General features: G+C 62.8%; 2 protein-coding genes across 14 annotated transcripts in view; both read right to left on the minus strand.

The window, feature by feature from the left end:
* Positions 1 to 429: 429 nt before the first annotated feature.
* Positions 430 to 8,005, minus strand: SUSD2 (sushi domain containing 2). The gene is made up of 15 exons (XM_046026069.1): positions 7,886 to 8,005; positions 6,183 to 6,390; positions 5,924 to 6,075; positions 5,327 to 5,494; positions 4,581 to 4,755; positions 4,237 to 4,438; positions 3,958 to 4,043; positions 3,611 to 3,879; positions 3,394 to 3,537; positions 3,143 to 3,301; positions 2,146 to 2,394; positions 1,768 to 2,040; positions 1,432 to 1,608; positions 1,249 to 1,351; positions 430 to 1,104 (listed from the first exon to the last, which is right to left on the minus strand). Exons 1-15 carry the CDS (start codon positions 7,962 to 7,964, stop codon positions 1,080 to 1,082), a joined length of 2,469 nt encoding a protein of 822 aa, XP_045882025.1. The 5' UTR covers positions 7,965 to 8,005; the 3' UTR covers positions 430 to 1,079.
* A 2,142-nt stretch (positions 8,006 to 10,147) lies between these two features.
* CABIN1 (calcineurin binding protein 1) overlaps positions 10,148 to 14,250 on the minus strand; it is a 156,540-nt gene continuing 152,437 nt past the window's right edge. For 11 of the 13 annotated variants that reach the window (XM_046024472.1, XM_046024470.1, XM_046024479.1 and 8 more), the window contains 3 exons: positions 12,043 to 12,207; positions 10,770 to 11,086; positions 10,148 to 10,660 (listed from right to left, as the gene is read on the minus strand). In XM_046024472.1, the coding sequence (XP_045880428.1) occupies positions 10,517 to 10,660; positions 10,770 to 11,086; positions 12,043 to 12,207 (626 nt within the window). In that variant the 3' untranslated portion in view covers positions 10,148 to 10,516. The remainder of the gene's footprint in view (positions 10,661 to 10,769; positions 11,087 to 12,042; positions 12,208 to 14,250) is intronic. The other 2 variants (XM_046024480.1, XM_046024478.1) reach the window with 1 other exon arrangement.

Consider the following 14,250-nt stretch of genomic DNA (forward strand, 5'->3'; position numbering starts at 1 on the left):
TCCATACCCTGCTTCTGGACACTCCTAGGTAAAGAACCCAGGCACCCAGAACATGGGATCTGGTCAGGAACTACCAGTCACTGCCTGCCTGCAGGGCGGTGCTGGGGTAGGGGAGGGGCCCAGGGGCGGGCTGGGCTGGGCCAGCAGGCTGCAGGGGTGGGAGGCGCGGGTGCCAGTGCCGGCCCCACCCCCTCCTGGGCACCCAGCATGGCACTCCATGGTGAACTCTTTCCAGACATTGTCCCTTGTCTCCAGCCCACGAAGTGGACACCGTTCTCAATCCCACTTTTCAGATGGAGACAGGCCAGTGAGGGACCCACCCCAGGTGGCTGGCCAGTGGACCAAGGCTGCTCTCGGTGCTGCTGGCCCCACAAAGCAACCATGGAACCGCCCAGAATCAAAGTGTAGCATGAGCACCAGGACACCAGGGAGGGGGCACCACAGGCTTGTTTTCTCTGGGTAGACAGGGAGGGGTATCTCAAGTGACATTCCAGTAGAGTTAGAAGGGACATTCCAGAAGAGTTAGAAGTGACATTCCAGAAGGGTTAGAACTCCGAGCCTGGAGCTCAGAGAGTGACCCTCCACATTGGGGTCCTGAGGCCTCTCCCACCGAGGCTGGGCCAAGTTCCGCAATCAAGGCAGCTGGGTGCTAAGGCTCCTGTGCTGAGGCACCAGGGACCAGTGGATCGGGGTCACAGGCATCAGACACGGAATCTGAGGTACCAGCATTTGAGTTTCAAGTACCAGAGTGCTGGGTCTCTGGAGACAGGCGTTAGAATCGGAGGGAATTGGGTCTGGGGGTGAGAGTTTAGACTACATGGGGACGAGAGCACCAGGTGCCTGTAGGGAGCTGCCCGGCTTGAGCCAGGTGTCCAGGTCTAAGGAGACAGAGCAGGGCACTAGGGTAAGGGTACACATGGGCATTAAAGGCTCAGGTATCAGGTGTCCAGGTCCCTGTACATGGTGCTAGGTATAGGGGGATCGAAGTGCCGGGGTGCACGCTCTCCAACGCTTTCTCCTGGGAGGCTGGTCTTGGCTCCAGGTTCTTGGTCTCTGGCTGCGGGCCAAATGAGCCCCCTTCAGGGCTGCGAACTCCAGCTGGCCCTGGAACAGAGACACCATCTAGAGCAGACATGGGGGGCACTGTGGGGTCTCAGTGGGCTGAGACCCTCCCTAGAGCCAACAAGGGAGGGGCACAGACGGGGGTCCCGCTGGTAGAACCCTGGGTCTGTGGGGGCGGGGCCTCACATGTTGCCCTTCCTGCGGCGTAGAAGCACATACACCAGCGCGACCAGAGCCACCGCCGCCAGGCTTCCAAAGATGATGCTCAGCAGGACCGCATGGCTCCGAGCTGGAAATAGGGTAGAGCAGTGAGGATGCTTGTGGGTGGGGCAGGGGGAGGGGAGAGGCAGGGGGGCCGGACACCCTCACCTGGCTGGCACATGGGGCTGGGCATGGACCAGGTGCCATCAGCCTGGCAGGTGCTGGCCTCTGCCCCAAACAGGCTGTAGCCGCCATTGCAGTGGAAGTGGACGGTGGAACCCGCCAGGTAGCTGATACCCTCCTTGTGCCCATTGGGGGGCGGAGCCAGCCAGCCGCAAGACGTCACTGGGGTAGGGGACCAGGAGCAGAGCACAGGATGAAGCTACTGGCCGACAACCCTACCCCCCAACAATCCCCACCCCCCATGCTGCAGTCGCCAGCTTAGGAGGTCGTGTCCCAGCAGGAAGTGCCCATCCCATCTCCTGGGCTCCCAGCTGCCCTCACCAGGCTGCAGGCTCTGTACACGATGCTGGTGCCGCTGGTGGGCCATCCGCGTGCCATTGCCCACACTCAGGCTCCCGGTGGCCATCACGTCAAAAGCGCAGAAATGGCTGTCTCCACACAATGCAGCCACCTCAGTGGCCTGACTGGGGGTAGGGGTGGTCTCCTCCGAGAACAGCGGCTGAAAGGTGTAGTCATGCTTGGACTGATACAGGAAGTTGTTGACCAGGAACCAAGAGTCATAGGTAAGCAGGGACGAGGCGTTCTCCACGGCCCCTGGGGAGACACGCAGTGGGTCGTGCCGTTGGCCAAGTGTTCCGGAGTGTCTCCCTTCACACTGCCACGTTCCCCCCATCCCCAGTGGGCCTCGGGATCACTCACAGTCGGCCCCAAAGCGGAACAGCTCGCGGGAAGTGGCCTTAGGGGGCAAGACCCTCCCATTGCGCAGGGTATAGTCGTCAGTGGGGTCATCATTCAGTGTCCCAAGAAGGCCTTGCGTGTGGGTAAGGAACTTCTCAGGCAGGAGAACAGTCACACTCAGGAACGGACGCTGGGCGATGACCTCCAGGCCAGCCCCTGATGACAGCATGATGGACACGCTGTCCTGGGCAGCTATGGACAGGAACATACCTGGGCACAGGGGAATCTGGAGTCAGGGCTGTCCACTCAGGGCACCGTGCCGTGACTCCACAGCCCCAGGATGCGTGGGGCAGCCTCCGTGGGCTCCCAGGGGAGGAGAGGGTGTCCCCAGGGCCAACCCTGCTGTGACACTCCCTCACCCCAGGCCCACACCTGTCCTGGGACCCCCACACTGACACAAAATGCCCAGGCTCCGAAGGGACCCCCCACAACAAGGCCCTGGCTGGGGGGATCACCTGTGGGCCCTCATTCCTCGAGAAAGGCAGCAGCCATGCCCACCTCTACCCTTCCTGGGGGTCCCTGTACCGTCCGCAGTAGCAGGCCCAGCCCAGGTCCTGACCTGACCCACCCCAACCACAAGAAACTCATTTCATTAGCTCAGTTCCCTGAGGCTATGCCACCACAGAAGGGGTGGACAGAAGGGCTGCTCCTTAGCCCTTGGGGCCAACCAGCATCCTCGAAGCAGGCAATTCCTATCACTGCAGCTTCCAGCTCCTCGTCCCACCATCCGGGCATCTCAGAGTTCTGATCACATGTCTGGGGCTCCACGGGTGTGAAAGCATGAGATGAGACCAGGTTCTCAGGCTGGACCTGCCTAGAACCTCACCTGCCCAGACAGCCGTGGGCTGGGGACGTGGCCCAGGGGCCCAGGGCCGTGCCCACCATGAGAGGCAAGACTCAGGTGGGAAGGAGAGGGCGTGAGAGCGGCCCACAGCAGCTCCCGGGCCATCCCGCTCACCTTTCAGGTCCATCCAGCTCTGCTCGGTGAAGTTGAGCACCTCCTGGTTCAGCAGCACCTGCAGGACCCCCTCCCCGCCATCCAGCCGGACCTCCACCACATCCGAGTTGCCCTCCTGGACAGCCACAGCCATCAGCCCTGTGCCTCGGTCCTGCGTGCCTGGGGTGGCACATGCAGAGCGGGGCGCTCAGCATCACCCTTCCTCCAGGGAGACCCCCGAGCCTCCCGGAGCCCGCGGGCCCCAGCCTCACCCTCCGAAGTCGTCCGGGTCTGGGCCCGCCCGTGCACCCTCAAGTTGGTTAGTGTGGCCTCCAGCAGCACGTACTCGCCACGCCCATTGAATGAGAAGTTGGCGCCATCGAAGGTGACAAAGTGTGGGTCCCCGAAAGTGGAGGCTGGGGAGAGCAGAGGGTCAGGTGGGCCGCTCTGGTGCAGCCCTGCTCGGGCCTGGCCTCCACTGGCACCCACCTAGGCGCGACGGCCGGTAGCTGCGACAGTCACTGGACGGCCGCCGCCGCATGTACCGGGAGCACTCGGGCGCCCAGAGGCAGCAGTGGTAGAAGCTGACGACATCGTAGAGCCAGTGGGAGAGGCCAGGCACGCGGGGTGGTGTGCGGAATGGGGGCGCGCCCCAGTCGTGGCCACGGTCCGGGGTGCTGCCCCCCGTTGAGTCGGCCGTCAGGAGCAGGGTGCCAGCCGCCGTGTAGCAACACTGCTGGCCGGAGGCGTACCGGGGGCTGGGGGCAAGGACAGGTCAGGACCACCGTTGTTGGTGCCCGGCCCGGCTCCCCGGCCCCACCACCTGGGGGGCTCACCTGGCTTGCACAGAGCGCACGCAGTGCACGGCCCCGGGGTGGTAGGTGCACACGCTGCCGTGCTCAATGTCACAGCCGTAGTCCGTCTACAGAACAGGAGGCTGCTGTCACCTGCGCGAGCCTCAGGCTCTGCGACTCCCTCCCCGGCACCGACCCCTCCCTCCTTTAGCCCTCAGACCCCAGCCTCACCTCTCTGGGGCCTCTATCTACGCCCCCACCCTGGCTGCCTCTAGCTGGCCCCTCACCCTACCCAGGGCCCCGACAGGGGTTGGCGCTTACGTGGAAGCGGCCCAAGTCAGCCCGGGCCTGAGCCAGGGTACAGGGGCAGTCCGGCACCTCCTCCAGGAAGTTGGGTAGTTGGTCCTCCAGCTCCTCCCAGGCCAGGCACTGGGCCCGGGCCCAGGCCTCGGGGTCCGCCTGGAAGTCCTCACCCAGGTGCCAGGCCAGCGCGTGCTCGTTGCTCCACAGTGCGTGCACGTCTCTGTGGGGGAACCGTGAACACAACTAAGGGCCTCACCCTTCCTCCGTCCCCCCCTGCCCCGGGGGCCTCCCCGTTCAGCGTGCTGAGCAGCGGCCCAGTCCAGTGGCCCGTCCTCTGCATGGCCGGGGCCCGGGGCCCTTACTTCTCCCCTGCATAGTATCTGCTGCTGATGATCCGAAGTGCACCCACTTCCCATCTCTGGTAGTTCTGCGGTGCAGGCTTGGGAGTGAAGGTGAAGGAGCCAGAGTTGGGGATGTTTGTAGCCAGAGGGTACAGGTACGACCACTTTGCGGCCCACTTATCTGAATATGGCGTCCCTGAGGGACAGAAGGCCTTAGTCAGCCCTGGGTCCCTTCAAAGAGGCCCAGGGCCCCTCCAAGTCCTGGGGCAGAGGAGGGGGCCAGGAGCCCATGTTTGGTGCTCAGAGAGGCCTGACGGATAGACAAGACAGATGATTCCCAGAGGAAGGCCCGCCCCACTGCCCCAGCAAGGACCCTGGCTCAAGGGACCACCGTCTCCTCTTCCCGCATGTTAGGGTCCCAGACCCACCTCGAGGCCGGGCCTAGAGCCATGCTAACGGTCCAGGGCCTTGGGAAGGCTGGGTAGAGCAAGCTTCTTCTGTTTCCAGGGCAAGCCCTAGATCCAAGGGCTGGGAATGTCCATACCTCCTCCTGGTGCTGGGTGCAAGCAGCTGGGGACCTCCAGGCTCCCCCCACTCCCACACTTCCCCCTGTTCCCGTCTCTTGCCAGTGCCCTTCCCACTCAGCATCCCTGCCTGGGATCTGGCCCTGCCTGGAATCCCTTTGCTCCCACCTCTGTAAGCCCCCAACTCGCAACCCTCAGGGCCCACAGAGCAACATCGTCGGGCCAGCCTTGGGCTGGTCTTACCTGTCTCCTCATAGCCCCAGAGCTCGATGACAACAGACTGTGTGGCCAGAGCGGAGGGCTCCCAGGTCACCGTGAGGTTACCCGTGATCCCAGCTGTGCCATAGTACTGCCAGCGTGTCTCATTCACCAGCTCGCTCTTCTCTGTCTCTGACACTCTGTTGGGGTGCACTGGGCAGGGGGTGAGAAATAAGCAGAAGCCTGAGGCTCCAGGGGCTCTGAGAGCTGGGCGTGCCTCCCAAGGACAAAGCAATGGCAGTCCCACTGGAGCACGGTCTCTCCCAGACCCTCGCTGTCAGGGAAGGACAGAGGTTGCGGGAGAGGTGGGGCCCTGGCCTCCCCCGCCTTCCCCTGGCCTGCCTGAGCCGAATGACCCACCTTGCCAGGGGACCCCGGAAGCCCCCAATCCCCTTTTGGGCTGGGAGTCCTGCGTGGATGCCAGGGAGGAGCTTGAGAACCCTGGCCCCCATGGTCGGGCGCACCTCCAACGGGACTGGTTGAGCCAGAGCAGCCAGGCAGGGCTGGCAGGCGAGGCATGCCTAGATTAGCACCAGGGTAATTCCCCGTGGGGGGGCCAAGGCTCAGTGAGGCGGGACTCACCAGCCAGCCAGGTCCCGGAGCGTGGAAAGGAGCGACCATTGTCCAGGGAGAGTGTGAAGGGGATGCGGCCTGTCTCATACAGCAAGGGGGACACACAGTGCACGCGTCCAAAGGAATCCACATGCCCCAGGGTCTGGATGCTCTCCTTAAACCTGTGGGGGTTGCAGGTGGCAGGAAAGGCGGGGCCAGGGTGGGGAGACCCCAGCCAGCGAGTTGCCTCTGGGCCCCCAGCAGGCACAGAGTCCCTCAGGCCTCCCACCTGCAGATCACGCCTTCAGTGGGGCTGAGCCAGTTGAGATGCTGTACCACGAAGTCCTTGCCACCCATCATGGAGCCCGAGTAGGGCAAGATTTCCAGGCAGAAGTCCCGAAAGTCCGAGCAGCAGGAGCTCAGGCCGGAGCAGGTTGGGTGGCAGGAGCAAGACCCATCCCGGTCTCCACAGCGCTGGGAGCAGCTCCCAGGGGCACCTGGAGGAGAGGGCCCTGAGTGCCCGACTGCCCCACAGGCAGGGCTGGGCATTTCTTTTCCCAGCACCCAGGAGAGAGAAGCATCCCCAGGAGAATGCGGACCAGGAATCGCACTGACCGCCAAGTGAACACAATAGAAACCCACAGGCCCCGTGGGGTGAGGGATCCTTGGTACAATGATCTTGCAGTTGCCTGAATGACTTGCCAGAAGGAGGGGAGATAAGGGCAAATGCCTCCAAGAAGAGATTTTTGCAGCATCAAGAGAAGCCTCTAGGGCAGGACTGACCTTCGGCCACCAAGTCCCGAGAAACTGTATCCTCAGACGGCCTGAGGTGGCTGAGCCCTTGACCTGGGTTGGGACGTGGTCTCTATTCCCCGAAGGGTCGGTGGACCTGGCCTGGTGGACTGTCTGGAGTCCCACTGGAAGCCTGGCTGGAGCTCATTCCCCAGCCTCGGTGTGCCCCATCTCCCTTTGCCAGGCAACACTGCCCCAAAGGAGCCCCACCCTTAGGGGAGAGGGTAAGGAGTGCTCCCCTCCTCTGAGGGGAAAGGAGAGTCACCTCCAGCAGAGGGCCCAGCCGGACCAGGGGGAGGACCAGTGTGGTTTGGTGTGGGGCTGTGGACATCAGGCCTCAGCTCTTATCACCCTGGGGACCCATGACGGGACTCCATACATCTGTAGCAGGAGTGGCTGGGCAGGCTGGAGAGTGGACACTGAGGAGGGCACTGCAGACACCGCGGCAGGGATCACATGTCCCACCGGGCCCTTCCCTACCACTCCACCAAAGGAGGCCAGTCAAGGGTTGGGGTTGGACCTGAGCCACCCCGGGTGACCCCACTTCACCCAGCGCAGGGCCTGGCACTCAAGAGAGTCAATAAATATTTATTGACAGAGGATGTGAGGGCTCAAGGGAGTGGGGGAGGAGGCTGAATGAGGCCAGTAAGTGAGCTAAGGGGTTGAAGGGTGGTGGCGCCTCCCAGAAACAGGAGACAGGGGTGTGGCGGTGGTGGGGGGGCGTTTGCTGGGAGCCTGACACTGCCAGCCCAGCCCAGCCTGAGGCTCTGGGGTAGGAGCCTTCCACCCAGACTTTCCCTGGTTCAGCCCCACCCTAATAAAGACCCACAATCTTGCCTCTCACCTGTCAGGGGGCCTAGCGGGTCTGGGGCCCCCTTCACGTGTGAGCACACCCTTCCCCAGGGCTCGGGGCTGACTGAGGACTCTCCTGAGACCTCCCACTGCCCCCGGTGAAGGGGGGGTCACTTCCCTCCCAGGCAGCCGGCACCTCCTAGTGGGTTCAGGGTGGGCAAAGCCCAGACTCCATCCTGCCTGCAGCTCCCGGACCCTGGGCATCCTGGAATTTCTTCTCACAACCCCCAGTACAGTCCCAGATGGCCTGACAGATGGACAGAGGCTGAGCAGAGGGCGTCCACCTGGGCACGGCCGCAGCAAGCAGGCAGAGGGAAGACGGAGCAGAAGCGCAGGGTGGGGGCGTACCTGCTGCAGGCCGGGGGCCGGGGCCGGGGGCTGTCGCCAGCAGCAGCAGCAGGGCCCAGAACAGGACGGGAGGCTTCATGGTGCGGCCTGAATCCGCAGCCTTGCGGCGCAGCAGTGGCTGACCGGCTGCGGGCCGGTTAACTCCCCTCGGCCTGGCCCCGCCCCGCCTCGGCCCGTCCCGCCCCGTCCCGCCCAGCTCCGCCCCGCCCTGCCCTGTCCCCTCTCAAAGTCCACAGGTTCCCCCGGGGACCTGTAGGGCCCAACCTGCTCCGTTAGCACATTCCTGGCCCGCCGGCCCGGGACATGGTGGGAGGGGGTCCGAGGCTTCCGGGGGTTGGATCCAGATGTCTAGAGGCTGCATCGTCGCCCACCGGATCCCACCTCTGGTCCAGCCCCGGGGAGGCGGGCGGGGCTTCGCTGGGGCTGGGCTTTGGCGGGGTGGTTCCTGCGGTCTCAGGATTCCAGCGCCCAGGGGCCCTCAGCCACAAACCTCTCATCCCTTGTCCTTGGCTTCCCTACCCAGAGCAGGTATTCCCAATTCCTCCCCACAGCCTTGCAGGGAGGGAGACCAAGTAACTTCCTGCTGATCGCTGGTATGGGTGTGTGTGGGTGTGCGTGGGTGCTGAAGGAGGGCTGAAGGAGGGGGCCCCTTCTGAGGGAGGTGAAGGGTGTGGGAGGGGCCCAGGCAGGGCAGGTTAGCCATGGGGTTAGGGGCTGAGACCCAACCCCCCCACCCTCCACTGGAATCCCTGGAGTGGCCTGGGCATCTGAAACAGGGTTCCAGAGAAGAGCCACCCAGCCCCACCCACCCCTGGCTGTCATTCATAGAATTTGCATAATCTCCTCAGTGTAATCTCTCCAGTGTTCTCCCCTCTCAAGTGCAGGGAAGGAAATGCAGGTCCAGATGTAGACAGGCGGGGTCAAGGTTACTGGGAGAGGAGTCAGTGCTGGGCCAGGGCCCAGGCAGCTTCTTGGAGACCTCCACTCCACTCCTGAGGCCTGGGACTCACTGGGACCCTGACACCTGGGCTGGGTGTCCAGACAGACAGATGGTTCTCTCCCCAGAGGGGGAGTCGAAAGGGGACACATCCCCAGACCTTGAAGAGCTGAAGCTGGCGGGGGGCTATGAGCTAAAGCCATCTAGTTGTGACCCATCTCAGCTCTTGGGGTCTGGCCAGCCCCTGTTCCCTGGGCAGCACCCCTTCCCGTCAGGTGGATGGGTCTGCAGTTTCGTCAAGAGAGGTGGCTCCTAAAGGTGTTGGGAAAGCCAGTTGGGGTGGTTAGAAGCCACAGCTCCTAGTTTGGTTGTGGGGTGCTCAGGTCATCCTCTGTAGGCAGGTGGTGGGGGCTGATGCTGGGACTCATCCCAGGCTCAGGATCAAAGGTGTTCCATATGACGCAAGTCAGGGGAAGGAAGATGATAGATGCTCCTGGGATGGGTCCCAGGTGCCCTGGGGGCCTGAGAGTCAGGAATTTGGGGAGAGGGCATCAACTGAGTAACTGTTGCCCTCGCCTTGCAAAGAGCCTGAATTAGAGCAGTTCTGGCAAGGGTCTTTCCAAGGCCACTATGCTCCTGGGTCCCCATGATGGCTCTGCCAGGTGTGGGCTGGGGACCCTGGCAGTGCCCAGCCCATGAGGGGCACCAGGCAGCAAGGTGCATCCCCATCTCCCTCCTGGATGGAGAGCCTTTCTGGGGAGACCCCTGGGGGTAGGGCCAGCCCAGATCCAGGGTGGGGGGAGGAGACAGCTAGGTCCCCAAGGCATTGAGGGGTTGTAAAGAATGAACTTATGAACAAGGAGCTCCAATTTTATGTTGCACTGAGATCTACAACGTGCATGGCCAGTTCTATCAGAGGGCAAATGTGGTGGGAGGTAAGTGCCTTTCCTGCCAGCCCCCACTTCCTCTTCCTGATACTGACCCCACCTCTCAGGGTCCCCTGCACTGGGTCCCTATCACAAGAGAGTTCCTCAGCCTGGCCTGGATGCTGCCTGCTCCTCCCACCCCCGCCCACTCCAGAGGGGCACACCCCCCACTCTTGAGTCCTTAAGGGGACACCGAAGAGGCCCCTTCCAGGCCTGGCTCCAGTCCCACCCAGAGGGTCTGTGCTCCCCTCTCCTCCCTCACTCACCCCTCACCCCCAACCCTGCCTGCTCCTAGGAGGCCCAAGGGTTGGTGCCTGACCAACAGGAAGAAGGTCCCAGAAACCCTGGACAGCAACCAGTTGAAGGAGGCCCTCCGGGGTTGAACAAAGAGGCAAAAGCAACTGTTCCATCTTTATTAGAAAAGAAACCAAAAAAAGGGAGTTGGGGCGAGCCCAACCCTAAATGACCCCTCTGCTGTGACACAGGCAGAACCTGGCTCATCCGGGCATCAAGGTGTGGACATGGCCACCTGGGCTGGGTGTGGGCACGTTTATACAAAGTCAACATTTCATAGAAAAGGATGCCAGCCCTGTTGTGCGAGCCTCCTCCAGGCCCCCATGCAGTGGGGACAGACAACAGCCCAGGCAGATGGGGAGGACACTGCAAGGGATGGAGGCTGGGCAGACCAGGGCCTGCGTAGGGAATCGTGCTGTGCCTGGGTCAGGCATGGCCCAAGGGGTTCAGGCCAAAGGGGGCAGGCCCCAGCCCTCAGATGTCCATGTAGTCGTCATCCTCATCCGTCTCGCTCTCCAGCGAGGACTCCTGGCTTGACGTCTCCAGGACCTCCAGGGCCGGTTGGCACAGGCTCTCCTTCCGCACGTTGGCCGCTGACTGGGCTGACAGAATGGCAGACTACACACAGAACGGGGCAGGGCGCTGGTCAGGGGTGGACCGGGCCCAGCCCCAGTCCCGCCTGTAGCCCACGTCCCGCCCATGCCCCCCACTCGGTACCCGTGGTCACCTTCAGCTTCTGCTTGGTCTCCTCCGAGATGCTGCCTTTAGGTGAGAGCAGGGTTGGGGTGGGCGGCGTGACGGTGATCTCAGGGGGGAACTTGGTGGCGGCCGAGGGGATGACCAGCTTTGGCATGCTGGGCAGGAGGCGCGACTTGGCCCGGCCAGGCTCTGCCTTGCCGGGGGGGCCCTCGGGTGGCTGGGCACTCACACTGCTGGGCACCTTGGAGCTGGTGACTGTGGGGTGGACCGTGGGAGCTGAGCCTTGCTCACAGCCTCCTGGACCTGCCTGCCTGCTCTTCCCTGGCTTGAGCATCAGTTTCCCCTCTGGAAGACAGAGGCAACCAAGAACGCCTCCTCTTGTGCTTTCTCTCCGCCTTCTGGTCTGTGCTGGCTGGCAGGCTCCAGGCCCCCTGCTGTGTCTGCCTTCCCTGACTGCCCAGGTCTGGCTCTGGGCTGTGGGGCCTGGGGACTAGGGCCCTCTGGGGAGTCCAGGGCCTAGGAAACAGGCAAGCCCCTGGAGCTTTCCCAAGGATTCTGCAGGCCCTGCAGGCACCATGCACACACGAACTGTTCCATCCCTGCATCAATCCTAGGATGCATGTCCTCATGGTACCCATACCCCAGGGAGGATGCTGGGGCCGGGAGCCAGTCACGTGGCCCCCATGCATCCACTTGCCCCTCCTGCTCCAGGACTGTGTATCCCCAGAGCCTGGAGGCAGCAGTTCTGGGGCGGGCAGCCTCTGGGAAGCTCTGAGTCCTGAGCCATGGGGTCAGCCTGGCTGGTCTCCACATTCCTCCGAGGTCCCATGGCTTTAAAAGGAGCGGGGCTTACTCAGAGCTCATGCCTGGCTCTGCAGGGCTGGCACCAGGCCCTACAGTCCTGAGTAGGGTCGGTGAGATCCCTGAACCTGAGGAATCCCCGAGGGGGCCAGCCAGTTGGGAAAGGATGACTACTATGCAGACAACGGTCTGGAGGGCCCTGACTCCTCCTTCCACCTGTCAGCCACTCCCTTGGCCCCCATCTCTGGGCTGGGGGGGCTCCTCCCCAGGACTGAGCAGCCTCGCTTGGGCTGACCACTGGCCCTTGCCAGTCTCTAGAGCTGGAGGTAGAATAAGGGGCTCTCTACTCCTCAGCTCTTCAGTCCAGGCCTCCAGGCCCAGTTGCCACTCCACTCGGCTTCCCTACTACTGGGTCCTCCCAGGCCCGGCTCCACCAGCTGTTCACCCTGTGCCCCTCCCACCAAGGCAAAGCTCCCCACACTGCTCCCAAGTCGCCTTACCCTGGCTACATGTGGGCTCAGCGCCTGTTCGGGGCGTGGGCTCTGTGGGCCAGCAGTGTGGCTCTGCCGAAGAGCTCTCGGGGACAGTCTTCACCTGCTCACTGCACAGTGGCTCCTGGGGCGGGAAGCCCATGACCTCTGCCGCTCCTGCCAGCTCCTCTCCCTCTGTGGGGACACAGGAGGGCTGTATGTTACAGTCCTCACTCAGCCTGAAAGACAGGGACCCTCCCTCCTGAACCCTGGGACACCTGGCAGGAGACCTGCACAGAGACAGCTTGCCACCTCCACCTGTGGACCAGCAGGGGCTTCTCTGGAACAATCGCATGGGTGGGGCCAGCTCACTAGCTGGGGTCAGTGTGGGCCTGATACAGCAGGGGATCATGGACACTGTGGGCTCCCCAGCCCTGTCAAACACCATTACGGGACTTCAGAGGCGGGCTCATGGGCTCTTCTCTCTAGCCTGTGGGAGAGGCACTGAGGAACATGGGCACGACCCAAAACCAAGCCAGCTAGCTAACATCAAAGTGGATGGAGTGGTGTGCTGGCACCATGCCCTCCCACCAGGCCACACCTTCCCTGGCATGAGGCAGGGGCCGGGAACTGGCCTCCTTTGAGCCAAGGCCTGATGGGCCTGAAGGGTGCTGGCTGCACCTATGGCTGCCAGCCAGGCCATTAGTCAGCATCGGTCCACGGACTCCCAGCCCCCCCGGGGTTGCAGCTGCCCCTCAGCTCCTGCTGCATGGAGGCCTCCTCCTGTTCCTTTCCTCACCTTACTCCTCTCTTCCTTTGTATTCAGGCCGAGATGGCCATCACCTCACCACCCTTCCACTCCCCCACTTCCCTATCAAGTCCTGCCTTCCCCTTCTCCAGCAGGTGAAGCATCCCCTCACCCCTCCTCCACCTGGGGCGAAGCAGGAGTGAAAGCTCTTGGGAAGGAACAAAGACGGGGTGACTTAGCTTCCTGCTGGCTTCCAGCTCCTGGAGGACAGAGCCTTCCCTGGCTGCCTACACCATGAGCCAGTCCCTCTCTTCCTTAGGACCCACTGCCTGGCAGTCATGATCACAGCCTCTTTTCCTAGGGTCCAGCGCCCTACACTACACCCCCCTACACATCCCCCAGGCAGGGATGAGCACCTTGGAAGGCTCCGTCTGCTGCCCTCCCGGACCTGGGAAGCAGGGGCCACGGCCTGAATTCAAGTCCCTGAATCTGAGCGGGACTTGGTTTGCTGTGGCTGGGCATGCACTCATGAAGCAGGCCCAGTAGGTGTCTGCTCCAGGCCTTTCTAGAGGTGGTACCACTCTGCCTACCTCTGCCCACCCTCTTCTCATGCAGCTGTCCCCTGCAGGGTCTGGAGCAGTGCTAAGGTGGCCTAGAAGGGCAGCTGGTTTCCCTGCTGATAGGCATCTATAGAACAGGAGCACGGTTGGGGGAGGAGTGGAGCAGGGTGCAGGGAGGGCCTGGAGCTGGCAAAATGGATGGAGGCTGCCCTCAGCAGGGCCAGGTGTCATGGTGGCTCTCTCCTACCCCAGGGGGCTGTCCACCCTCCGCAGGCCCTTTCCTTTTGGTGGGCTACCAGGAGGAGAAGGGACACTTGGGGCAAGGGCATCTAGCAGAGAGCTTCAAGCACATGGGGTAGTGCTCCCTAGGCCCAGCAGCCCCCTCCCCTCGCCAAGACCGCCTTAGAGGCCTGTGAGGAAGGCTGCAGGTGGGCCCGAGTTGTGGGGGCGGTCAACCTGGAGGCCCAGCCTTTAGAGAAGGGCCCTATGGGGCCCCCTGGACTCTGGGCCTCAGGTTCTCGGTCAGTGGGAAATATATGGCCAGGCTGGAATCCTCTGCCATCGGGCCACTCTCCCTCTTCCCCTGGGCAGACTCATGGCCTGGGCACCAGGTCCCCAAGGACCAGTGTTCTAGAAGTGCCAGCCCTGACTCAGACTCTTCCTGGCTTCTCGAAATGGCAAGAGGCTGGCTTTACAGCCTGCTTAACTCACTGGCTGATGGGGCTCTGCTCAGGCACACATTTCCTGACCTGAGAATGGAAAGGCCCGAAGTGTCCTTTCCACTCTCCTTCCCTGATCTAGTTCCCCACTCTGAAAGCCTGACCCCTCAGCAAAAGGGACCCTCACTTATTCATGGACCAGGCACTACTCTAGCATGAAACCAAGTCCGGGCCTGTGGCGGGCAGATGCCCAACAAAGAGATAAGCACGG

Source organism: Meles meles, chromosome 12 (genome assembly GCF_922984935.1).
Source record: "Meles meles chromosome 12, mMelMel3.1 paternal haplotype, whole genome shotgun sequence".
Classification (NCBI taxonomy): Eukaryota; Metazoa; Chordata; class Mammalia; order Carnivora; family Mustelidae; genus Meles; species Meles meles.